General features: G+C 38.6%; 3 protein-coding genes across 6 annotated transcripts in view; all 3 read right to left on the reverse strand.

The window, feature by feature from the left end:
• Nucleotides 1–12579, reverse strand: part of LOC134825063 (LIM/homeobox protein Lhx3-like) — a 667636-nt gene extending 655057 nt beyond the window's left edge. The window contains exons 1-2 of one of the 3 annotated variants that reach the window (XM_063837188.1): nt 12483–12579; nt 8284–8390 (exon numbers count right to left, since the gene is read on the reverse strand). Coding sequence is in view for 1 of the 3 variants with exons in the window: in XM_063837186.1 (XP_063693256.1) it covers nt 7449–7536 (88 nt within the window). In the remaining 2 variants the exon portion in view is untranslated. Of the gene's footprint in view, nt 1–7448; nt 7667–8283; nt 8391–12482 lie in introns of those variants that run through there. The other 2 variants (XR_010161482.1, XM_063837186.1) reach the window with 2 other exon arrangements.
• Nucleotides 12580–14361: 1782 nt separating this feature from the next.
• LOC134825115 (smad nuclear-interacting protein 1-like) lies at nt 14362–17322 on the reverse strand. 2 transcript variants are annotated; one of them, XM_063837254.1, is made up of 7 exons: nt 17192–17322; nt 16664–16828; nt 16175–16380; nt 15882–16060; nt 15046–15135; nt 14743–14859; nt 14362–14557 (listed from the first exon to the last, which is right to left on the reverse strand). In XM_063837254.1, the coding sequence occupies exons 1-7, from the start codon at nt 17280–17282 to the stop codon at nt 14452–14454; spliced, it is 954 nt and encodes a 317-aa protein (XP_063693324.1). In that variant the 5' UTR covers nt 17283–17322; the 3' UTR covers nt 14362–14451. The 2 variants fall into 2 exon arrangements, with proteins under 2 accessions (XP_063693324.1, XP_063693325.1); XM_063837255.1 differs by having other exon boundaries at nt 16175–16323; nt 17192–17316.
• Nucleotides 17323–17516: 194 nt separating this feature from the next.
• Nucleotides 17517–25871, reverse strand: LOC134824881 (huntingtin-like). The gene is given in 2 exon segments (XM_063836860.1): nt 17517–25596; nt 25599–25871. Coding segments are annotated over 2 exon segments (7710 nt in total). The 5' UTR covers nt 25867–25871; the 3' UTR covers nt 17517–18154.
• Nucleotides 25872–25958: the final 87 nt, after the last annotated feature.

The raw sequence follows: 25958 nt of genomic DNA on the forward strand, positions 1-25958 counted from the left end.
GAGAGAGATCGGCCGTGACACTGTGATAGGAGTTATGTTATGTAGAAATACAACTTAACTCCGTCTTATAAAATACTTGGATAACTATAACTCTATAAGTGACTGTGGAGGACTGACAGGATGCTATTTATCTAAAAGAGCCAGTAAACGAAACTTTCACGTGATCAAGTCGGCACTGACTTAAGGGTGTAGCCAGTGGACTAAGAGGGCTCATGGGCCTAATATGGAGGGAACATGGATTAAATTCTTATTCCCTTCTCTCATTTTTCCATTACGTTTCTGAAGAACCACACCCCTGATTTGATGCTCTGACAAGTTACCCTTAGTTACACAAGTAACCCACAGTTACCCTAGTTACCCTAGTTACCCTTTTTATTTAGAAAACATGGGATTTACACGAAAACTAAAGATTAGCAGATTTAGCCTAAAAGGGGGAACGAACACAACTAATAACTTACTAACTAATGTGATTTATTTAATTTATTTAAGGGGTCGTCACATAAATTACGTAACTACTTTCTGGCCTATTTTTAACCCCCTCTCCCTTCCTTAATCAGTTTTACACATAGCCATTGTGTCAAAATTAAACTTGCGTAAGTACTTAATCTTTAAAAAACCCTTCCCTCCCCCGCAGTGATTACATAATATTATGCGAACGACCTCTAACCGAGAAATAAACTTTCAAAGATGAACGCTAAATTAGGAAAACAAATCAAGGAACAATATAACAAAACTGCACCCAAAAGGGACCGCGATAGAGTTCCAGCTGGTCCAGCACATGCCGTCTCCTGATTGGCCAATCCGCCGCACGTGCAACTAATCCTGTGTTTTGATTGGTTTAAAAAACCCACGTGGTCTGACAGCGAGTACCAAACACTCGATCTCAAATGGGAATTTAGGTACTCATCAACCACATTGGTAGAACCTCCTCGCATATAATAACGTATGAAACTTTAACGTCGTTCCAGCTACACCGATGATGTACATATAATAAGCGGAGAGGATTTTATTTCATAATCATGGCGACTGCCGAATTAATTTATTTTAAATATGTTTTAGTTCAAGTAAATCTTGGTTAAACGGATCTTGATACCGAGTACATATATAAATATAATATATATATTTATATATATCTCTCTTTAAAAATATAATAGTAGTTTTCATATAGTTGGAACTATAAAACTAGGTATTATAAATATACATACGTTTTTTGACAAACAATTTAAAACTTCTGTAATTTCATTTCTGTTTTAGTAACGCATTTGATTTTTGGTATGCGTATAGAAAATCGATACGGCTTTAAAGTGAGATGTTCGGCGACCTCCTAGCTCACTCACGAGACTCAATAGGAGTGATTGAACTGCGAGGGACAATTGAGGCTAACAAATTAGCCTCATCACTTTCAAAAAAGAACTTTCTCATGTTACATACATGATAATATCCAAGTTGCAAGTATAATCCATAGTGATTATACTTGATCGAGATCTAAGCTTTAAATGTTCGAGGTGAAAATGAGGCTAACCACCTTTTGAGAAGGTTAAATAAGGCTAATAAGTATACTTTTGTGCATAATTACGAGCAGGTTCGGTATTGTGACTATATAATGTGTTAACAATAAATATTGATTCATCCTCTTCAAGCTCAACATTTCAGAAATCGCCGAGTTTACTTGTAGGGGGCCAAAATGAGGCTAATAAAGAATTCTAGTTTCGACCGCATTTTTACTTTAATTTACGGAAACAGGTTAAAGACCCACTAATAAACTTGTTATAATTGTAACCCGCAGGTTATTAAGACTTTATCATAACTTATGTGAGGTTGGATTGAGGCTACCCTCTCTCCGGGAGGCGAAATTGGGGCTAACAGATTAGCTACAACTGAATAATATTTTTCAAACCATCGAGTAACTCGTGTCGCAATCAAATGTATTGTTAGAATGTGGTTGACCAGATACCAATCTAAAAAGCATGTTTTATAGAGTGTCAGCAAGTTAGCCTCATTTTGACCCCATTAAACTGAGGAACCATAACCTTATCGATCTTTGGTCAAAGCAAAAATTAAATATTTCAGTAAATAAAAGCATTCAACATTAAAACTATCACTTGTTAGATATTATAATATTATAATAAGCGTGACAGGAGTTAGCCTAAATCTCACCTCCCAAAACTCACGTCAGGTTTGTATATGATCGTCGACTATTCATGAATACAGGTTAGACAGAAACAATTTGAAGGGCTAGTCCGAAGAAGCAGTAGAATAAGTAATAAACAAAACCTTGATAGTATTAGTTAGCCTTATTTTAGCCTCCATCAAAAGACAGAAAGGGTAGGTGGAGTCTACCATTGATCCATATAATGTATACCAGGTCAAAGGATAGTTTAAAGGACGTTATTGTTCAAAAATAATTCAAAAATTATAAATGACTTGTTAGCCTCATTTTTCCCTCAATAAGCGAAAAAATTTCCCTCTTCTCTTCGAATTCTGAAAGAGTTCGATCTGATGAATCGATTAAACACGTTTAAATTTTTAATCCATGCTTGGAAGCTGTCAATAGAAAACAAAATGTAAAATGACTCGTTAGCCTCAATTTGCCATCGACTAAATGCTTAAAAATTGTATTAATCGAAACTCTATTAGTTGAACTATAGACACGTGTAATATCATATGCCTATCTTCAACTTCATTCTGTGACAATCTTCTAAAGTTAAATTGGGAAAAACGTGGTCCATCTCGTGCGAACTTTCCTAATGACCAGGGTCTACTATAGTTTATAAGTTTACAGTGTCAGGTACTATAATATCTAACTTATAATTATAAAGTTTCTTTTTCCACGTACATCGACCGTCCCTGTGCAAATTGGATGATAAATAGGAATGTGCATGGAACCGCGCACGTGTAATGATTGTTGTACGGCATTTTATTATTAGCTTCCTCTCTGTGACCACGGTCATTCTAGTAGCCTATAATTTCAGGTACTATAACATACTCTATAATTTCAGGTACTACAAAATATTCTATACTTCTATAATGTCAGGTACATATACTGCATTTGCATAAATCTGACGTAACATATTGACACTCTGAAAGTCGCTGCTTTGACATAAATTCCATTTTAAGTCAGACGTTCCTCCCTCGCATACCGTTCCCGGTGTGTCTGGCTTTAACTTCCAGTTCATTTCAAGGAACCAGAGCTACAGCTTGTCTGGGGCGATCTGCTGTAGTAACTGTTTAGATACTGATTAGCACGTGATTATCACGTGTGAGGAACTGGAACATTGAAACAGCCCAAAAAACAAGGATTCTCTAGTTCGATAACCCTATAAGTATAATGCATAACACAAGTAAATTGAATGATATTTTGTATCTGTTTTTTTATATGTATCTGTTTTTTTTACAGGCTTATGACTTTCTAATATAGTTTTCCGACAGTGCTACAAAAACTGTAACTACAATAACTTATAAACAGCATTACATGGATTATTAACTACCTTACTCGGGATTATTATGACCGGGATAAAGTGGCGGGTTTAGGGTAATTTCGCCATATTTTTCCCGAACCACATTTTCACCGGTCGTTAATATACCCGCCGTCTCAGCTTTTAGGGTTCCCAAGGGGTATGGGTGCTCATATTTTAATCGTTGTCTATATTCACTAAAGAAGACTATTGGGACACTTGTTGTAGGTTTTTCGACTTCATTTGGCTAAAATTGCAAAAAATTCACCTTTTTGCCCAATTCTTGTCATATATCCTTATTGTCAAAGTTGATTTAAATAGGCCAATTTTAATTTCTTAGGTATTGTCTATCTCTACATAATGAAATAGGACTCAAAGTAAAAGTAACAGTTAAATTAAAACTTGAATTAATCAAAACTGTCAATAACATGAATCAGTTTCATCAGTCATTTATTCATAATTCTAAACAATGTGAACGATGCATTCTTTCGAAGTTTGATTAACCACGAGTCATTATTTCTGTAGACTTTCAACAAATATTGATAATTCGACTTGTTTCACAAGTTTTAGCAATGCGAAAATTTCTAAACTTGCTTATCTCTAATAAGGAAATTTACATCTGAGACAAAATTTTTGAATCTAAAATTGAAAGGTTGGACACCGGTAAAATGGCGACCGGGAAAATGTGGTGGGTTTTGAGCAATTTCGCCATATTTTTCCCGAACCATATTTTAACCGGTCGTTAATAAACCCGTCGTAATAATCCCGAGTAAGGTAATTTGATTGAGCAGATCACCAAACACGTGATAATATGTTTCTGCTGGGAGAAAATGTGTAACCCAAACCCATGTTTTCATTTCATTTGTGCTGCTTCCATTAATAGTAAGCACGTACAATTCAGCTAACTTCATGCAAAATGCAAAAAAAGGCTTTAGATTTTTTAATTCCAGCAAATCACCTGTCTACTTTTGGAATGCAGTTCCTTATTTTTGGAAGGATTTACGAAAGTCAGGATTTGAAGAATATAACAATGATATCATTTCTTTGTATCATGATGTGTTGCAGAGTGCGACAGATACTCATAAGAAAATTTTAGCTAGCCAACACGCACGTCGCACCAAGATTAACAAATTTTTCAAAATTAAATAATTGTGGTCTTACAATTTAACAACATGGTAATAGCTGGTTTAGTCACGTGTCATGCTGATTTTCGCACAATATTATCCTTTACCAACAGTTTAACGTGAAATTGACATGCTGTCATAAATTGGCAAAATACATTGACTTATCACGACATATGACGACGTTATTAGGCTAACATGAAGATATTCCTGATACATATGTGAAATACCGGCACTCAGGCACTGATAAATTCAGATTTATGATATTAATATTAAGACTTAAGCGGAAATAAGACTTATTTGGGTACTTGCAATTTATCATAAAGATAGCTTTACCTCATCATAATAAAGATCCTTTTATCTGGTGACACATTCGAGCGTCCCTCCCTTATTCGGTACGGTTTTACCTTAAAACAGCATCACTTCACCTTTTATTCATACCAACCGCGTAACTGATTGCAAGCAGAATATTATTTTACGAGAGCAAAACTTGCTAACAGCGGCATCATCTACCTGTATAGTGTATAACACAGGTACTGTATAACATTAGCAGAGCGTTTCTGCATTAGGTTTTATCTTAAGTCTATTTTATCTGGTGCTGATGTGACAAGAACCACTGAGTTGGGGTACCCAACCAGCACCGGGGATTTTATATCTGATTCCCTGGTGAGATTTCCACTAATTCAGAGTCTACTGGTTCTGTAGAGTGAGCTCTCATATTCATCCCAACTTATCACTTGTTTTTACTGCTACAGTATACATCACTTGTGTATGAGCTGAATCTTTAACGATGTACGCGTTAAGGGAGGTCTTCATCAAAATTCTCTTTTGCTTATGGTCCCATGTAAAAATGTTGTTCCTAGCCGAAATTATCGCCAATCAAAGGTCAGCGCTTATGTGTAATTGTATTGCGCGAGCGATTTTCAATCGCGAGTTTTGAAAATCGAGTCTAAAAATCTAACTTCTCCTACATTTTTTTAGTGATCACGCTGAAACGGTCAGGATATGTTTTAAGCACCATTTAGAAGAGATCGAAGGGACAACATTTTCAGATAGGCCTTTAAACATTTTTTATTAAATTTTGAAAATCTTGGACCTCGTTTTTTACGATTTTTTGAGCAGCTGGTAGATATATCACTCCCCTCTATCAGAAACAACTATAAAGTCAATTTCGAGAGAATTTTGATGAAGATCCCCCGGCCCCTTAAATAAGGATGTGTTATTGAATAATAACTGAGTATTTTTTTTCAAATAGTGATGTATTCTCAAAAATAAGTGATGTATTCTCAAATAGCGATGTACTAAATGCCATACTTAAAGTTGAAAGGGCGCGGTGACGGAGTGTACAGGAGATGGAAGAGAGCTTTAAATTTGTTTTTTAGTACCAACACAAGACTCAGTCTAGACGGGGGTTTCACACTGAAACTATGTGGCTCTATAACACGGTTAGGGCTTAAACTCTTAAAGAACTCACTGCAGATATGTATGTGTAGACACACGTTATAGCCGTGAATTTTTCCAAGTTTCTAAAAAGAACGGTTGAGTATTGAAAAAAATTCTATAGTAATAGAAATATACAAGGGGTTCGGGCACCGCAAAACTATGTAACTCCAAAATAAAGTACAGTTTAAAGATTAAAAGAGGCACTGAAAATAGGTGAATTTGAGGACCGTTCCGTCCTCTATACTTCTATACGAATTCAACGCAACAAGGGATTCACGACCTTAATTTAAAATGATAAAAACAGAAAAACAAACCACCGCGTTATCTAGCTAAGCAGCTAGTTATTTCTCATGGAGCCATTACAGCCTGGATCAGTAATCTAGATTGTCATGTCTTACGAACCCGATGCATATCTTTGCATATGATGATCTTTGCATATCTTTGCATATCTTTGCATATCTTGCAGTGTGCAGTTTTAAAGGGAGGATCCCTTGGTTGAATTCTATTAATAAAATAAGATTAACCTGCTGCATCTATATATGTGTTTTCGTCAGTTAATCTAGTGATCAGCTGGCAATCAATTCATACGAAAAAGTAAGATTTGTGCTTTTGTACTTGTAGCAATGACCAGTACGTCTACTCACCGGAAAAGCTCTAGTCTTCGTTGCTTGGCATCCACATATTTCTAGATTTCTCACAATTGCAATAGAGACTAACATTCCACCAACTGTAATCAGACAGAAGAAGATCCAGCAGCTAATCCTCATGGTAGATACCTTTGTTCAAGTGTTAGACATCATTTTGTATCTGTTGACCTCAACGACCTCTATCCCTTCAGCAAAACCTACAGCAGCAAACAACAAGAACCAGAAAGCAGTAAGCAGTAAGAATCTTGTATCATGTATACGACTCCAAATCACTAACGTAAAACTAACAAAAGTACAACCTCACTACCATATCAAAAACCTGATAACAAAATCAAACATCACAATCCTCCCAACCAACACCTCACATTGACCAATTCAATCTCAACGCCAACAACCACCCTCTCCAACACAGAACCGGACAACTTGATACTGATCAGTTAATAGCAATATTGTAGGCCAGCCTGACTGACCTCTCGAGCACAGTTTAATATGATCAAAAATTAAATTGAAAAACGATGTGTATGTGTATGTTTGTGTTGTCTGGAGACCTCTGCGTTTCATTAGACAAAATTAGAAATAAGGGGGTATATTAATAAGGGATATAGAGTTGGATATAGAGCACGGCCTACACACACATATTATTCTTCCAATCTAATCAGTACGAAGCTTCATTACTTAGCAACAGAGAGTTGGTCGCATAGAGAGAGAGGGGGAGACCGGAGAGGAAGACACAAACAGGATATTTTCTATTTTTTGTTGTTGTTGTTGTTGTTGTGTCTTACCTTGGTTTATGTTGGAGGCTGGGGCTAGAGGTTCAGGTTTGCATAGGATTGAGTTGTCTTGGAGAGACCGGGGAGGGTCTTGCTGCATGATGATCAAGAGAGAGAGAGATAGACGTGCTGAAAATCAAAATCTAAAGCCTATTACAGTGGTATATAATACAGCTGCTGCGCGAGTCAATCAGCTCAAGCGAGAGCCCGGAGCAAGAGGCTGTGTTTCCAATCAGAGCGCAGGAAGGTCGTGGAGGAGCCAATCAGAGCGCCGAGGAGAGGGTAATTCAGCCAATGGGAGCGCGAGTTGGGCAGCGAGTCCACCAATAGGAAGAGATGTAGGAGCACGTGCAGATCTAGCCATCACTAGGAGTCACAGCGTGGGGTCCGACTCTATGTTCCCGTGTTGTTGCTACGGAGGTCACGTGGCGTTGTCATGAAAACCCACGTGACCAACTCGCATCCAGTGGATCGATAACAATAATTTGACGTGTATACACGACGAGAGAGGAGAGAGAGAGAGAGAGAGTCAAGGGAGGTTTGTATAGAAACTGTAATTAAACGAGGAGCTATCCAATCAGAATATTGCGTTTTAATCACGTGATCCGAGCTGGCCAGTCAGAAAAAGGAGCCGGTTGTATTAGGAGAGTTCACAGATTTGTACAGAGATGATATACGTGACACACGATTCACGGTGTGTGCGCAACAAGTCACAGGGCCTGGAGACATATGATGTGGTATACAACATGTTACAACATGACGGAACGTGGTTTTTTGTGGAGAGGGTTAAAAATGAAAGTTTTGACTTGCATACTTCACTGTTAAAATCATGGGAATTGTTACTAACCTGGAGGGTAACCTGGAATATTTGCTGCATTCCAGAAGGGGTTTCTGTAAACAGTGTAACAGTCAAACGATCTTCTGAAGTCTGCAGCATTTTTGGTATCTGGAGAACTGAAATGCATTTAATTTTAACATCAAATAATTGAACGACATCGCGGTAAGAAAGAAGAGGGAAGAGTTTCATAACTTTTCAGCATACAATATTTGTTTGCTGCACTGAATTGTTCCATGACTCAAAGTTTAAGTTGGATAGAATAAACAAAATTGAGTTATTATTAAGTTATTGTCTTCATCAACTTGTACGATTATCTTCCTGATTTAGTATTAGCATTATCCTGATTAGGTCGTTGCGTTGGCAGTGGTACGGTACAGTTTGTATAGAAATAATATAGATAACAAATTAATTATTTTGAATTTTGTGGAAAATCGACAACTGAGAATGAGATATAGCGTACTCGGTAATTCTTGGCTTAGAACTCAGTTATTTTTTGTCCGGCGCGATTTATATTTCCACAAAAAGTACATTGCATTGCAAAGACTTCATTCAAATTTCGTGAATCGCGCGGGGTACAATCTGTTGCTATGTATTCTAAATCAGTGTATAATGAAATGATAACGGACTTATAAAAATCACTCGGGGTGCTTTTCTAACATCTAAGTGAATAACAAACTCAAAAAACGTTATTCATACTGTCATATTTCTCCGTAAAAAGCACAATGCAATAGTGTGCGAGGTGCTTTTGTTGTTTGTCGAGATGCCTCGATCGAAAGCGATCTTAAAGTTAAATTACATTTACAAGTCCCCGTAATTGTAAATGTAAATTATGGTCGGTACACGTCGACGCGACTTAATCTAGCATTTTAAGGGAAATTTTATGCGTATGTTAATATTGTATTCTGTGTAAAATTATCTTTATCCCGGTTGTTGCGACAAGTGAAAATGCTCTTATTACTATTAGGGAAAGGAGATTACTCGACGTTTCAATGTAACTACATCGTATTCATGATCTCAAATTATTTGTTATATAGTAGTGTTGAAAGTGTTAAAAAAATAAAATTCCAATCCGGATTTTACATATGTTAATATTATTATACTTATAGACATGATGTGCTCAGTGCTTTTTGTTTTTTGGAGACATATTATTATTGCATAGTGCGCGCCTTTTTCATTTTTCCTCCCTAAAAATGTGAAATGGGTGTTGTCACCACGCGGCGGCCACGGGCCAGGATTTGCGTAATCTTTTGGCACGGATCATATATCTTAGTTTGAATAAATTAACTACTATATCGCCGTATCATAAAACCAAATTTAACATAATAGTATTTGACCAAAACCCATAATCATGGGTAGAGTGAACCGCTGCCAGTGTCTCTCTTTTCCAAACAAAAGAAAATGATATTAATTTGAGGAACCGTCCGCAAATGCAAATTGATACCGAGAATGAAATCGGTCGCTCACTTTTCCCATTCAATAAGCTTTATTACAATACGTAAGCCGTGAATGAATGGGAAAAGCGAGCGACCGATTTCATTCTCGGTATCAATTTGCATTTGCGGACGGTTCCTCAAATTAATATCATTTTCTTTTGTTTGGAAAAGAGAGACACTGGCAGCGGTTCACTCTACCCATGATTATGGGTTTTGGTCAAATATCATCTCTTTTTGATTATAATGTCAGGATAATTTACACAGTCGAAACTTAATAAGGAGGTAATTTCAACGATTTCGAAATTTTACCTTTGAAAACGTTTCCTTGTGTTTAGGTAGGCATATCTGTCAATAACAGACTGAATATAGCACTTTTTACTCATTCAAGTTGGCATTAAATTCATATATAATGCCATTTTAATATCGTGGGAAAGCAGAATATATTCGAAATCACGAATGAGCAAAATTCTCACCTTTCGCACGTGCAAACTTTGAGCGGACGTTGCGTGCGCATAAAATATTGAATCACCATAAATTTTTGCATAGTGTTATTTAATATATAGTTTGATAAGCATGAAAAGTTTCAGAAGATTTCAAAAAGAACTTGGATCACAACGGGACTCCAAAGTTGGTAAAAATCGTGAAAATAACAATTTTTAGTGATTTTAGCTATTTTAAATGAATTTGGGTGTGTCCCCACGTGTGCAACTTTTCGATTTTCAACTTTAAAACTAGCCTATAACACAATTTAGACCTTTAGGAAGCAAAATTGAGCTCCACAACCCAAGGGATGGCCCAACACCAGAGAATACTAATTCACAACTTTTGTGTTTTTATAAAATTATTCTTCAAAAAAGCACAAACTTCAATAGCGAATATCTTTATGAAGGAGCAAGGTAGGAAAACTTTCCGGTAGATTTTCAGAATGGTAATCTTGTTTTGCTCTTATGAGTGGGTCAATCATTTATTTTTAATTGTAGTTGACGAAATGAGAGTCTCCACTCAGTGTGTTAAAACATAATTCTTTGTCGACGTTTCGGCTACATGCCTTTGTCATAAACAGGACGTACTGAAAACTTACATAGCTCAATAAATGTAATAGATTTGTAGTGTTGTAATTAGTTTAAAACATTTCGTCAACTACAATTAAAAATAGATTTTCAGAATGCTTGAAAAATTATCTAAGGTGAAAATGTCCTCAGATTTTGAATAAAATTACTCCTTAATGCTTTAAAATCGATTTGAAAAGTTGTTATTTTATCAAAAATCAAGTTTTAAAAACACTTAAATTGATGACGTCATCAAGTGATGATGATGACGATAAATTATTTTTCGATATAATGTAAACTAAAGTATAAACAATTATCTTTAAAACCTGTGGTTCGAAATGACTGTATCTTTTATACTTTTGAATCTACGGACACTTAAATGTAGGCTACAATTTACTGCAAAAGCGTCTATACATATATATATATATAGCTTCACGACAATCTGTTGTAAAACAGGGGTTCCAGAAAACCCACTTCCCGATACTCCTGCAACATGAATTTTTTTTTACAGTCGATTTGGACAAGGTCTAGACGCTCTGCAAAGTTTCAGATCTCTAACTCAATTTTAACATGGTTTTTAAGGCACCTGAATATGGCGATTTTGGGTTTTTTACCTAATTTCGTATAACATGCTGGCGCGTATTTTGCGCAAATTTCTTAAAAACCTCCACAGAACTATTTCTTATTCCTGTCATCTTTAACATTGAATTAGAATGTTTTGAACTTAAATATACCTGCTGAACTACTTTCGATGAGTCTTAATGCCTGGAAAACAATAAAGGGGATATAATAGTATAGGGGGTACATAGTGTTGTGAATATAAGGGCAACGGTTATGCTTGCCAGCATTGTGATAATATTAAAATGAACATTTATAAGTCTGAACTACATATAATTATATTTGAACTTTTAGCAATCTTTCCTTTTCTACACAGTTGTGTCTGTGAGCCATATTAACAATTTAAGTTTTTTTTAATTCGTAGTGGATACACCACTACTACTAGCTATAACATGGGCCACACCGCGCTTCAAATAATGCTTCTTCCCGAGATCGTAGCACTACTAGACTGGGCCTTGTCCATTGTTAATGGACTAGCCCGGCGCGCTAAAATTTTGAGAAGAAAGCGCGGTGCGTGCTACATTTGAAGAAATTTAGACGAGTAACATCCGTCAATACTGGGCCGCTTTGTATCACGTCGCGATACCTGATTTCTGTTAAATCTCATGGCAATTTGCCGCGAGATTGGAGATGGCCGGGCACTTGTGAGCGGCAGACGCCACAGCGCGGAGCTAGGGCCACCACGAGCTAATACAGTGGGAAGGATTGACATCTTCAATCAAACTGAACCGTTAATAAATTTATCAAGCTATCTGAACTCTGAGGCTGTTAAACATAAACCGATTTTATTATAGTCAAAGATCATATATATATGACAAAATGCCGGGCGGCTACTTCCAGCATAACCATCTTAAAGTTTCGACCTTATACTAAAAGATTACACTAGTCTAGACTTGACAGACGCTGTAACCCCTTTTGATCGCGTGCACGAGAGGTATACAACGTGTAGCAAGTCTAGACTGGTTTCGTGATCGTATTCGCCATAAAATTGCTGGGTGAAATAGATTGCAACTTTTGCCAAGCGAAAAATCACAGATGACAATTGACAATCATGGTTCTCGTTAGTAAGACTTAAACATGGCTAAAGTTGACTAAACCATAAACTAACCTTGTCTGACATGAACTGTAATATTTTCATCCAATCACCGTTCCGTTCATCAGCTGTGCAATATTGTGCCCAAACTTGCTCATTCATTACTGCAACTGTTCCAAATAAGTTTAGAATATAGGATATTTCTACAGAATTTATCGCAATATATTTAAATTTTATTCTGAATCTATTACAATGATCGAGAGACAGAGAAAATCATGTAAAAACACAGTGAAACACAGCTTTATTTAGATAAAATACGGAAAGGTAATTATCAATATGAAGCACGGATCTGATTTTTTAAACTGCATAAATTTCTTGAACAGCAAAGCCTTAAGGGGGGGGGGCCAATGGATATTTTTTTGTGAAACTTGATTTCGAGATAGCAGTTGACCAACAAACTAGGACCAGTGACCGAACTTTTGAGGGGGTCCCGGACCCCAACCGCCAAACGGTGCCCGCGGGGCAGCCACGCCCATATTTGGTCCAAATTAGGCCCAATTTAGCCAAATACTCTGAACATGCCCAAAACCCAAATTTTAGGTGCTCTACTTGTAGCTAGTGGCCTCTTGAAGTCGTATATGAAATTTCATCAAGATTGGACAAAAAATGACTGAGTTATGAGCCAAAAACCATATGCCCATATTTGGGCATACGCACCAAATTTGGTAGATTTCGTCCCATAAATTGGTCAAATATCAATATTTTTCGCTGAAACTTACTTTATATGAAAGGTAAGCCTAAACTACATATTCTCTGTAAGTTATAGCTTTATATCTGTTTAAATGTGGATACTAAGGCGAAAAGACCACAAAAAATGAACTAAATTGCCCATATCTTGGTTCGCGATATTCGCGGAATTGATCTCATTAAAATTGTAACAACTCAATCAGTTTTCAAAATTTTTCCATGAAATTTTTGGAATCGACTCGAAATCGCATTTCCACCTTAGTTTGAGAACAGATTTTTGATTAAGGCCTCAAAAAAAATTTGGCGGCCAAATTCTGAATTTCTCCGGGAAAATTTTGGAATTTGGCCGCCAAATTTTTTTGGAGGCCTAAATCAAAAATCTGTTCTCAAACTAAGGTGGAAATGCGATTTCGAGTCGATTCCGAAAATTTCATGGAAAAATTTTGAAAACTGATCGAGTTGTTACAATTTTAATGAGATCAATTCCGCGAATATCGCGAACCAAGATATGGGCAATTTAGTTCATTTTTTGTGGTCTTTTCGCCTTAGTATCCACATTTAAACAGATATAAAGCTATAACTTACAGAGAATATGTAGTTTAGGCTTACCTTTCATATAAAGTAAGTTTCAGCGAAAAATATTGATATTTGACCAATTTATGGGACGAAATCTACCAAATTTGGTGCGTATGCCCAAATATGGGCATATGGTTTTTGGCTCATAACTCAGTCATTTTTTGTCCAATCTTGATGAAATTTCATATACGAGTTCAGGAGACCACTAGCTACAAGTAGAGCACCTAAAATTTTGGTTTTGTGCATGTTCAGGGTATTCGGCTAAATTGGGCCTAATTTGGACCAAATATGGGCGTGGCTGCCCCGCAGGCACCGTTTGGCGGTTAGGGTCCGGGACCCCCTCAAAAGTTCGGTCACTGGTCCTAGTTTGTTGGTCAACTGCTATCTCGAAATAAAGTTTCACAAAAAAATATCCATTGGCCCCCCCCCTTAACTGAGAAAAATATAAAAATTAAAATGGCTTACGTGGACTTACTCACATTCGGTCAAACAAGCTACATACCGGAAAACACTCATTTAGAATTATCATAACTTAACTAAAATTTGTCCTTGTCTAGGCTGGTAAGTCAAACGGTTCATCATACATATAATATTTAGAAAATCTACGGAAGAAGCAGTTGCGGTACGGTAAAAATGTAGGTTTTCGACTAAAATCAGGGCTCCTCAAACGTCAACTTTCCACTGATTTTTTCTCATTTATATCCTCAAAACGGCTGCAGATTCAACTTTCTGTGTCCATCACCCCGTCCGTTTTGTCGTGTAGTATAACGTACTCGCGCGTGCTGAACCCGAATTTGACGATATCTCGTTCTTTTAGTTCGTAGTACCTGGAAAGTAGGATGGTAAGGAATGATATCTGTAGTTTGTTCTGCAGGGTGATCAGTAAGCTTTGACCTATTGGTAGATTTACCAATACATTATAGAAATGGGTCCGTGAATTCGAAATATGTTACAATTTCAAATAGTTTCCAAATTAATTTCAAAGAAATAACGTCTTCAGTCGCCGAATTACCTCCGTGCCTCGATCTTGACGTTGTTGAGGAAGCTACCGTTGGTACTTTCCAGGTCCATTAGATATGGTTTAACTTTCTGTGTCTGTGAGCCGTCCTGTCTAATATGGTCTACTAACCTGAAGGATGATATGTAAAACTCAAGTTTCAACACAAATATTTACAAAGAATGTGTCCAAAAATCTCGTCGAAGTAGAAAGAATATTCAATGAAAACTTGAGGAATGCTATGATATTTGTTCAATCAATAAATCAGTATTCTTCATCAGCGTATTAATATTTGTTCAACTATTTCCTCAGATAAACCTGAATTGTATAACTGCATGCTGAGATGAACAGGATGGGTGATCTGCAGGGATATCTACAATCTTCCGTTCCCTTCCTATCAGATAGCCACTGATATAGAATTTGTGTCAAGTATTTAATTTGTTTATCAGTTAGCTAAATAACTTTAACAATCTAATTTTGAACGGGCCTTATCTCAAGTAGGTTACTGAGATGGATGTGTTATGGATGTGTTATGGATGTGTTATGGATGTGTTAAGATGTTATGGTGTTAAGACGAGGTTGTTATCAGCATTACGGTTAATGTTGCGCTTTAATTTCCTTATGTATAGTTAATGTATCTCCAATATTCATAATAGCCATAATGAAGCTTGGCACGTGCAACACGTCTTTAAAGTCTCAACTCCATAGTCAGAATTTCCGGGAAATGACTGGACACGGCCACATGATAAGCATTAAATTTCACGTAAATTCCAGAGAGCGCGCAAACCGAACCGTCGTGCCATTACAATTGACAATTTCTCTTTCGTAGAGATGATGTACCTGCGCGCTACATTAATAAACATTTTTAATAGCGACCGCAGTTTTGGGGCGACATAGCGTTATGTGGGAAGTCTGCGAAAGACCGAATTTCTGCGATAACGCCGCACAGATTCAGGAGTGAAAATGTGATAGAATGGCGGAAAAATACTAATGGTGCTTTTCAACTGTGGAATTCGAGTTGTTCCAAGGATTCACATAAGCTTTATTAATGATATGAAGGGACTGATAAGAGTAAGATTCCGCTTTCGTGTTCATAAGCAAGTCACATAGTTTACATTCTTGTAAATTGACTGTTTCAATAGAATAACCCTGACCTGTTGCGATGAATATACATGGTTGGCAACGTCTCAGCTCCCTTGAAAGGGTACAATCTCCACTTCGTTTTAGGAATCCTAGCTTCTTGGGGTTCTGCATACTTTATAACAATTCCTTTGTAAGTGTTCCTTTCCTCGGCTAGTTTACCAGATTTCTCGTAGTTTGGTGCTGATAGGTCCTGGAACAAGGTAACTTGAAAGATCGAACAAAAATTCATTGCAATGAACTGCATATTTTCGCATATAAACAGTAACAATTCCCTAAACCATTTCACCAAAAATTAAAGCATTACCTTCTTTTGCCCCTCTCCATCTTCACCCTTGTCTGCGTTTTTATCAGGTTTCATTTTCCTATCCTTATCCTTCTTATCCTTCTTCTTCTTATCACTCTTCTCCCGATCTTCTGTCTCCATCTCCCTCTCCTCCTTCCTTCGTTTCCGCTCTATAAGATAACCTTCTAGTCCGGCTCTGTCCCCTCCTACATACTTTGAGGGTGTATCTAGGGGGACAAGTAGCCAGGAACTTGAATTTTATTAATTAATTAGTTAATTGAGCTAATTAATTGGTTAATTAATCTAATTGAGTAGTTAATTAAGCTGATTAAGTAGTCGATTAATCAAATTAATTGGGTGATTCATCTGATTCTAACGGTGTGTAACCAATCTTAAAAGAGATAATTTATTTAAATATCGTTTGAAGTTAAAATGTTTTATGTTTTCAGTTTACAACGAATTGTTTTAAATGTACTAGAGCCCAAACACCCACCCCTGAATTAAACTTACTCATTGAAGTATTCCTAGGTTGGGGACTGTTATTGTTCTGACTATTATTGAGACTACTGTTGAAACTCTGACGTCGAGGACTGGATTGTTGTTGTTGTTGTTGGCGGTTGTTACGCTGTTGTTGGCGGTTATTACGCGCTGGGGGTGAGCTCTCTCGTTTTTGTTCTGAAGTTTTTTGTTACAAAAATTAAGATTAATTGTTAATTAAAACTAACAACATAAGGAAAACCTCCCAATAAACAAGCAAGCGAACATACAGAACTGAACTTAGATTTAAATATTTTCCTTAAATTAATTGGAAACAACCCGTGTCTTTGAAGGTGTGGATTATCGATATGGGCGGGGTAGAAATACCGTTTTTCATTTCATTTCATTACATGACGAACACACATCAATAGTAAGCAGTCACTGTTGCAATGATCACACAACACCAACCATACCTGATACCTTATTTGGTATAACTGAGGTCACGTGACTACCAAATACGGTCACGTTACTATTAAATATGATCACGGGACTACCACTTACTGGATCTGGCAGGAGCAGGGCTGTCTGAGGAGGATGAGGAGGAGTCTGAGGAAGAGGAGGTGGAGGTTTGTCTTTTTCTGGAGGAGCCCATAATTAGTTAATTTGTGTGGTTGGAAACCTTTTACCTTGCTTGTAAGGGAATATTACTGTTAGTTTGAGGGTTGGTAATTCAAGGATATTGTATTGTGTTATAGTTAACTCTGGAGGATCGAACGGTAGTATAAAAATATCATACGGATATATGAAATCGGCAACTTGACAAATCGAAAAATGGGCTAAAGGTTGTGATCTTCTTCTCGCAGGTAGAGACAATGAAATCCATTCAGTAAAGAAACAAAACGTGCTTCAAATTAAAGAAATCAAACGATCAATACAATAGCTTTAAAACATCAAATCATGAAATAAATTATCATCGAAAATGGATAGCTTCAACTTCTCTTATTGTTGCATTAAAAATGTTTGCAACCCGAGAATAGTTAACATAGTGAACATAGTTATCATAGTTAACATAGCTAACATGGTTACCATAGCATACTAATGAGGTATCCTAGTGAAACATGGCGTTTACCTCAGGTATTCAATTGCCAGATATAAACTTGATTTAAGCAGGTCACACATGATTTAGATTTATGACAAAGGAACAAATAATAACAATTGAAACGATAAATTTAATGAAGATAAGGATCAGATATTACCTAAATTACTTATTAAGCACAGATTTACTTAGATAATATGTGTATCAAGTTGAGTAACCTATTGTAACACTACACTATTTGAATATAATAAGGACTTAATCAATTCTGAAAATTCTAAACAAATTTACTGAAAACTTCTGTATGCAGAGTCGTCAAAAAAGATATCATATCTCACAAACTTGAACCAAGCGAACTATATACAAATCACAAAAATACTTTCATTCAATCAAACTGAGAAAATTCATACAAATTCATACGTTCATTCGAATTACTGTTCATTTGTTGTTACAACAGGAACTTCTCGAAGCATACGAAACACAACTCGGTACTCATTTTGATTATCTTCTTCATAATGAACGCTATTCCCTAACTTTAACATATCCAAAAACGAAATCTTCTCTTCTTTGGACAAATTCTCCGCAAAGTCTTTACAAATAAGAACAAACACATCCGGTTCCACGTGTGTAACATCAGAAACTATGTAGGGTAGAAACCGAGACAGATTCCTGTTCTTACTAGAACAAAGCAACAACACAGAAGTGGACCAAACACTGAAACTCAGCGGTTTTAGCTGGACAAAGTTCCGTAAAACCAGCAACACCCACTCACAGATCTGGTTAAAGTTCCCTGCTGTGATCATACCTTGGAACAGGTCGTACAGGACGAGGGATATAAGGTGTCTGTTCTGTTGTCTTGGTGAGAGAAACTCTGATACAAACGTGTTTATCATCTGTTCTTTAGGGAAGAAATCAGTGACAAGATAGCAGATAACAGCTGCTAAGGGTTTAGCTTGAGTATCACAACAGTGTCCCACACAATCCAGAATTTTCCTCATCTTGTCCATGGCTCCAGCCAACATTTGGTCAGTACTATCCTGATCTCTCTCTAAGTTAATAACCCTGCTTCCCTCCCTACCACAATACATACACGTCATCAGCAGACCAAACGCAGACAGACACTTCTGCGGATCATCTCTCTCCAGCTGGTTTGTAGAGAGGTGAGTTAGCATCTCAAACTCAGCTGAAGGAAGACTGAACGATAAGACCAGACGTTGGAATCCCCTAATAACAAACTGGTACAACATGAAGGGAGTGGTTTGCTCTGACATGCATTTCATACCGAATCTCATGAGCAACATGGTGAAACCCTCACAGTTCTCACTTTCCTCTGGGAACTTCTCCCGGATTATTACAGCAACAGCCCAAACTGAAGCAAGATAGTTGATAGGCATGGTGGTGTCGTACACTAGCCGATTCATCACAAATTCTGCAAGTATCGCCACTAAATTCCCTTCAAAGCAGCCCAGTTGAGATTCAAGCAGATAAAATGAGCCATTTAAAGCGGATTGTTGGAGACAAAGCGAGTCAGATGTCAGAGCTTTTTCAATGAACGGCATCAGTTTCTCTCCCTCCTTATCAGCCTGGAGTAAAGATATAGATTTACAAAGTATGAATAGTAACTTGGAGTGAACTATGGTGTCTTCTAAAGGATGATTTATCAGGATTCTAAGAAAGCCATCTACCATCCACTGACAGTGATGGGTCTTTTGGAACATATCCGATAGCTGACTGACAGAATCGATTATTTGATTCAATAGGGCTATTGGTATGTTAGATTCGGGCAGGGTCCACTCCGCAAATAAATCTACAAGGAAGTGGAGACAGGAAAGAATGTCTGGATTGTCTGAAGAATCATCATAAAGCTGCTGAGACCTCTCTATGATTCCCTCGTTATCTAAGTCCGTGACGTCATTGGTGATGATTCTTTCCCGTAAAGCAGTGGCACTGTAATAACCATGGCAGTAGGAACTAGATGCAGGGATACGATTCAGATCATGGATAAACACCCCCACTTTGTCAATAGATTGAGCAGATGCCCCAGTGTCGATTAGCTGGTACGAGAACTCTGAATCAATGTAAGCATTGAGATCAGGAAAGAATGGGTGGTATGTTGGGGTGAGCTTGCTTGAATTCAGTAATTTATCAAATACAAGCTTGTGAGGAAGTATCATGCGCTGACCCATAGTGGTCGTCAGGAACGGAACAGTTTGTGTTCTAGGAAAGTGCTGGTAAATGCTCGTCTTGGGTGATCCAGGGACAGGGTGTAACATAGTCTGCATCAACAGGGCCGTCATACCTCTGACAGCTAGTCTGTTTACCACACTCAACTCATTTATCTCTTCTCTCATCATATCTGGATCAAACCTGTAGGTTATCATTCCTAGCATTGTTACCCACAGCTCTTCAAACTGTCGCTTTGTAGACCATCCAAAGGAGAGGTTCCTGTAGAGGAAATCTTCTAAAACTTCTGAGTCTTTCAGGAAATCAAGCTCAATAGATGATAAACTGAACTCCGCAGCATCTTCTGGCTTGGTTGTTGTCAGTGCTAGAAGAGTTGGTATCCTAAGAAAACTACTCACACAGGGTAAAGATGCAAGAGAAAGGATACACTTCTTTACCACGTTCAGATCTGATATCGAGTGGTGAGTCTTATCAGGCATTTTGTACAGAACGAAGTTTACCATCAGTCTAACTTTATCAATCTTGCTGTCCGGACTTGGCTCTGATTTTGTGAGAGTTTTCCCAAAGAGCTGGACAAGAATGTGATAAACATTCTCCACAATATTCATGTCTTCTCCGTAGTGTATGACCGCACAGGTGTCTCGTGTGATGATAATTGCTAATAACAGCTCAAGAAGCTCCAGACTTGTAGATGCTTCAGCAAACTTTCCAAAGTGATGATTCACCATCATCGCCAGAGCTAGCAGTCTGGTTATAGCATGGATGTGATACGGATCAAGATACGCTATATCTGGATACAAAATAGCAGTGTTCAACAGCGCAGTTACAGCTCGGGTATAATTCCTCAGCTGCCTCCGCCACTTCTCATCTTCCCAGTCCTCTTTATACAGCAACATAGCTTGGTGGTCTGAGAAAGATGACGTGTCAACAAACAGGGCTATACTTTTGGGCAGTGAAGTTGAGTTCGATTTGGAGTGGGTGTGGGTATGTTTAGTTTTCTTGGGAGCTGGTGAGGACACCCCTGTTAAGACTGCTATTCTTTGTAACAGCTGACTTTTAGCAGACAGCAGTATAGCTGGGAGTTGTGGCAGTGGTTCATCTGGGTCGATGTAGGCAGATTTCTGTGAACATAGTTCTTTTCTTCCTAGATTTATCATCCCAACGAAGAGTTCAGTGTCAAAGTCGGGGTTGCTCAGAATGTTCTTCAGGATGTGAAGCGGCATGTCCCTCAAAACCGGTACAATCTGCGCGGGTTCACAGGGATATGTGCAGAGTTTTTCAGAGAAGCGTTTTTGTAAGCCATCATAGGTCAAGTTTTCAGCTTGACCATTCATTATCAAAGCCCTGGCAATGTCATCAGAAGGAAGTTTATGATGACCAACTGTAAGAAGACATTCGTTAATCTTTTCCCTGACAGTATTGGAAGCAGCCGGATGTTCGAAAAGTTTATCCAGATCCTGCAAAGCCTGGATTGCTGCAGATTTCTCTATGTCACTGATCTCAGGCATGACCATTCTCAGGTACTGAACGGTGTAGTTAGCGGAGAAAAGTATGGCTGAGTATCCCATGCTCTCCTTACTCTCTTCAAGGATGAGAGATAACATTTCAGCGTATTCAGGCAGAGGTAAAATTTTAAGTGCACTGATTTGAGCGATTGTTTCCCGAGAAGAGGTTGGTTGGTCTGCAGAACCATTGGTGAGCTCCAAATATTTCAACACAATGGAATCATCAAAGGAGAATTCATCCAAAACAGACAAAGCCCTGCAAATGTTAAGGCACGTGATAGCACACGAGGGATGCTTGACAGACAAACACACAACCTTCTTCTTAACTTCAGAGAAATCAATGTCAGTAATATTAAATTCACGATCTTCTCTGATGTAGTAGACAAGTTTGTGGACGTAATTTAAAGAGGAGAGCGATGAGAAAGCACGCTCTGTGTTTTTCAATAAGTGATCCAGATTCTCGTTTACCGCCCAGAGCAGGAATCTTAAAAACTTCATAGCAGGAGGTATATCCGCTGTATCTTTAACCCCCGTGGTAGCCAGCATTGCATCACTATTTTCAGTCATTGTCTTCTGGAGGTGACCTTTTGTTATGACAATTAACAAGTACCTCAGGATAAGACAGATGTAAGAACACTTGGACGTCATGGATGTTGCAGCAGAGATGAACTCCAGCAAGGTCTCTATAATGTTGATATCATCATGACTGATAATATCCAACAAGCGGTGCATGGAGACCATGACTTTGTGAGATGACACGTCCAATCTTCCCTGACTGATAGCAATGGATACAGCGGACCATACTGTAGCCGAGTATCTCTTAAAATTTCTCGGATCCACCGAATACCAATGTAGAACAATCCAAAGAATATCAATAACTTGGTAATGAATCACATTCTTCAACAAAATACTCTCTACCACTTCTCTTTGAGTGATGATGTTCAGATCATTGTTTGATTCTTGTACTACGAACAGCTCGTGGATCAGGGGGTATAAGGAGACGGAGATACTGGCAGTGTTGAGTTGGCCACTTGCCATGGCAGTGCCACATAGTTGCATAATCCTGGGTATGTCGATTATTTCATTCTCGTTGTACTTTTCTTTTGTCAACATGATAAGGAATTGGAAGAGTGTAGGAAGAAGCTTGGAGGCTTCTCTGACTTGTCCTTGTTCGATGTATTCGAACTGTCTGAGTAGGAAGTTTACAAACACTTTTCCAGTGTCCAGCAGAGAATAATTGACTCGAAGACGGAGGAGGTCGATGAGCAGAACAAGAATCTCACCCTGGACTTGGGTATCGTTTGTCAGAGTAGTGTACAACTCCAGAGATTTCATAACATTTGCTTCAAAATACCTAATGTAATTCTGCATGACAGGCTTTTGATCAGGCTTCTTCTCTGTTTTCTTTTTCTGATTTCTTTGAAACTTCTTTCCGAAAAGCTTTGCAGCAAAAGACGACTGCTCCTCATCAGGTTCAGGAACCTCTTCCTCAGCTTGTGGCTTTGTAATGTAGATGTAGGGAGAGTACTTAAAGTACTCTATGTGGACAGGAGTGCTGACAATTGTAGGAATGGGTCGTTTAACACTCAACTGGCTTGCTCTGGTGGAACTGTTCAAGTTTGTACAGATAACGTTTGTTCCGAATAGTGATGCTAACAGGTACCTTGTGGTTGTAACACATTGGATAGGCTCCTTTTTCAGCAGTTTTGTTAAATACTCGTTAACTTCCTCAGAAAACGAACCAACATTCTTCAACGAGCTGAACTTCAAGATTTCCTGAAAGAGAGACAGGGTTCCTCGGAGTACCAGAACAAACTTCTCGTCAGACTGCAGATCAAGGGATACTTTATGTGCTTCATATGACGCTTTTAAGTTCTCATACAGCTTCATGTAATGAGGTAGTGAGGTGAACGCTCCAACTTTACTGTTACCATCTTGTTCAACTACAGGTTCCTCATTTGCATCATCATCCTTTTTCTTCCGTTTGTTCGTCACAGCTGACATCTTATCTTTAAAGTTGGAGTTATCAGCCATGGGGTCCTCTTCAGTACAGACGTGACTGCAGATATTCAGTACCCTCATGATGTGGTATACTAAAGACTGGATGATCTCCACGAGGGTCTCATCGTTCAGGAGAGACCACGAGAGGATGAGGTCAGCTGAGTAGGAGTTGTTGGAAATGAGATGCTTACAAGTTGCTCCGAGCAGGTTGGTTAGTGTTGTAAGGAGGTTTTGGTGGCAGGAAATGTCGTACATGTACATTGATGATGTTAGGTGTTGGGTGAGAAACGAGATGAGACCGCTGGAGCTACTGAGGACTATGCCCTCTTGAATGTGGTGGGAGTTTATCTTTTGTTGTTCAGCCGGGATGGATATTCCCCAGTATTTGAGCATCTCACAGTTTACATACTTTTTCGAGAGACAGGATAATGTCTCGATACAACCCCTGACCATTTCAGTTGATTTTGAGGATATCATCTGTTCTAAAATGATATTTATCAGCCTGCTGAGAGAATCAACGTTCTGGGAAGTCTTACACTCCATGTGTTGACTAGAGTCACTGGGTAGACAGATAGCATACTGAGGAGGGTTAACAAACTCGTTGCTAACCAGGAAATCAGTCCTGATGATGTTGACTATGCTGGTGTCACGTGACGTGGTAAAACAGAGGTTGTCCGTGATGGAGGCAAAGCAGAGTGAGCAAGCTGATTGAACTCGGACATCCTCATCTTTCAGCATTACAAACAAAGCTGTGATCACCTCTTTTTGAAGGTAGCCAGCCCGGTCTGAGAAGCAGTGAAGGTAGGAGAAGTTGATCTCTTTGATGACTTCAAGGAGGGATGTCTTGACCAGCCAGTATGAGCTGAGATGCAGTTGTAGAAGTGCCTCAATCAGGTCGATAACCAGGTCACTGTACTTCGTCTTCATCAGAGCAGGGATACATATCTTAGTCGCGTCACAGCACGATTTGTGGACTTTTGAAGATTCATCCTTGATCCCTTCAATGAAAATCCCGATGTACTCCTCACAGTTATCAGACCAATTAAGGTAGTAATTCTTTTGTAAAAAGTGAAGAATGTAGCTGCCACCCAGCGCCATGATATTACCCTGCAACATAGGATCACAGTTTGCTTTGAAAGTACCAGGGAGATGGGCAAGGTGGTCTGAGAGAACTTCTGGTGAAATAACAGTTAGTTCTGTCAAACAGTTGATGACAAGAGATTTAACGCTCACCCGTGCTCCTTTCACCACAACTCCGTCCTTCACCAAGAAGGTTTCAGCTAAAAATAGCGCTGTTTCAGTAAGTAATATCCCGTTTTCTTTGAACAGATCAAGATTACCACACAAATCTTCCATCTTGATAGAGAATGCACCACCCTCTATCTCCGTTGCCAGAAGCATGTTCTTATTGGAATGCTTGGTGCCGATCATGAAGTCTCCCAGCTCTTTTCCTTTAAATCTCTCATTCCAACTCTGAACATCCGCTAGAAGAAGTGAAGACAGTTGCCGGCCATTTTGTTCTATAAGCGTCTGAAGAGTTGACAACGCTGCTGTGATAACATTGTGGTCAGTATGAGAGAGCGACCTGAATATAACCAGGAATGTTATGGAGACATGATCTAGGTTGAAGAAATATTGATCCTCCTCCTTTCTAGGAAGCTCTGAAACAGAAACCAGGATCTTCCGGAGTCCGAGAAAACCTCCGATAAGTGCATGAGGGGAGGCGTCGTGTGTGATAGTAACCAACATCTTCTCCAGGGAGATGGAGTAGAATATACCAGGTTTCAAGCAGCTGTGACAGAGTGATGTTATACATTCCGCTGCCATTCTCCGCGAGGAGGAGAGTTTCGAGACAAGGATCTCAAAAAGATTGCTCAGAAAACTATGAAGCTCACTCTCACTGAAAAACGGTCCGAGAACAGTCACAATCTTAGGCATGGAGTTTATCAGGGACTCCTGGATCCCCTCATCCTCCCTATTACACACAGCTATCAACAACGGCAGCAGGTTCATCACATACGCCCTACACTTCTGTGGCTTGATAAGATAGGCCAACTCAGCAAATCTCACTATAGCAGCCTTAACCCTCCTGGGTGAGGCATTCCTCTTGATCTCCTTGAAGAGCTCCACTTGAATCCTGCTACTGTCCGAGCCATACAACTCGTTTATAAGATGGTTTAGCCCTCATCAGCAGCAACTCTAACATCAGCCTCCTTATCATTGCAACTCGCCAGCAAGTTCTCAAAAGTAAGGGAGATAAGATCATTGTAGTCCTCGAACTGAGTGGTGGAGAGTTGGGAGAGGGAGAAAACAATAACTTTTACAGCAGCGACCCGGGATTGAGGGGTTGCTTCTTTTATCTCATCGGGGGAGAGGGATGTGGCGGTGTCTATGGGGACGGTGGGTTGGAGCACTTCGATTGATTTGAGGAGTTTGTCCGCAAGCGTTGCCATAGCATGGTCCTGGGAGAGGAGAGGGTTTGAATAATATGCGAATTATTTTGTTTACATAATATATATTATATCATACGATATGCATTTATTTC

The sequence above is a fragment of the Bolinopsis microptera genome, chromosome 13 (assembly GCF_026151205.1).
Source record: "Bolinopsis microptera isolate Bmic1 chromosome 13, MBARI_Bmic_1.0, whole genome shotgun sequence".
Lineage (NCBI taxonomy): Eukaryota > Metazoa > Ctenophora > Tentaculata > Lobata > Bolinopsidae > Bolinopsis > Bolinopsis microptera.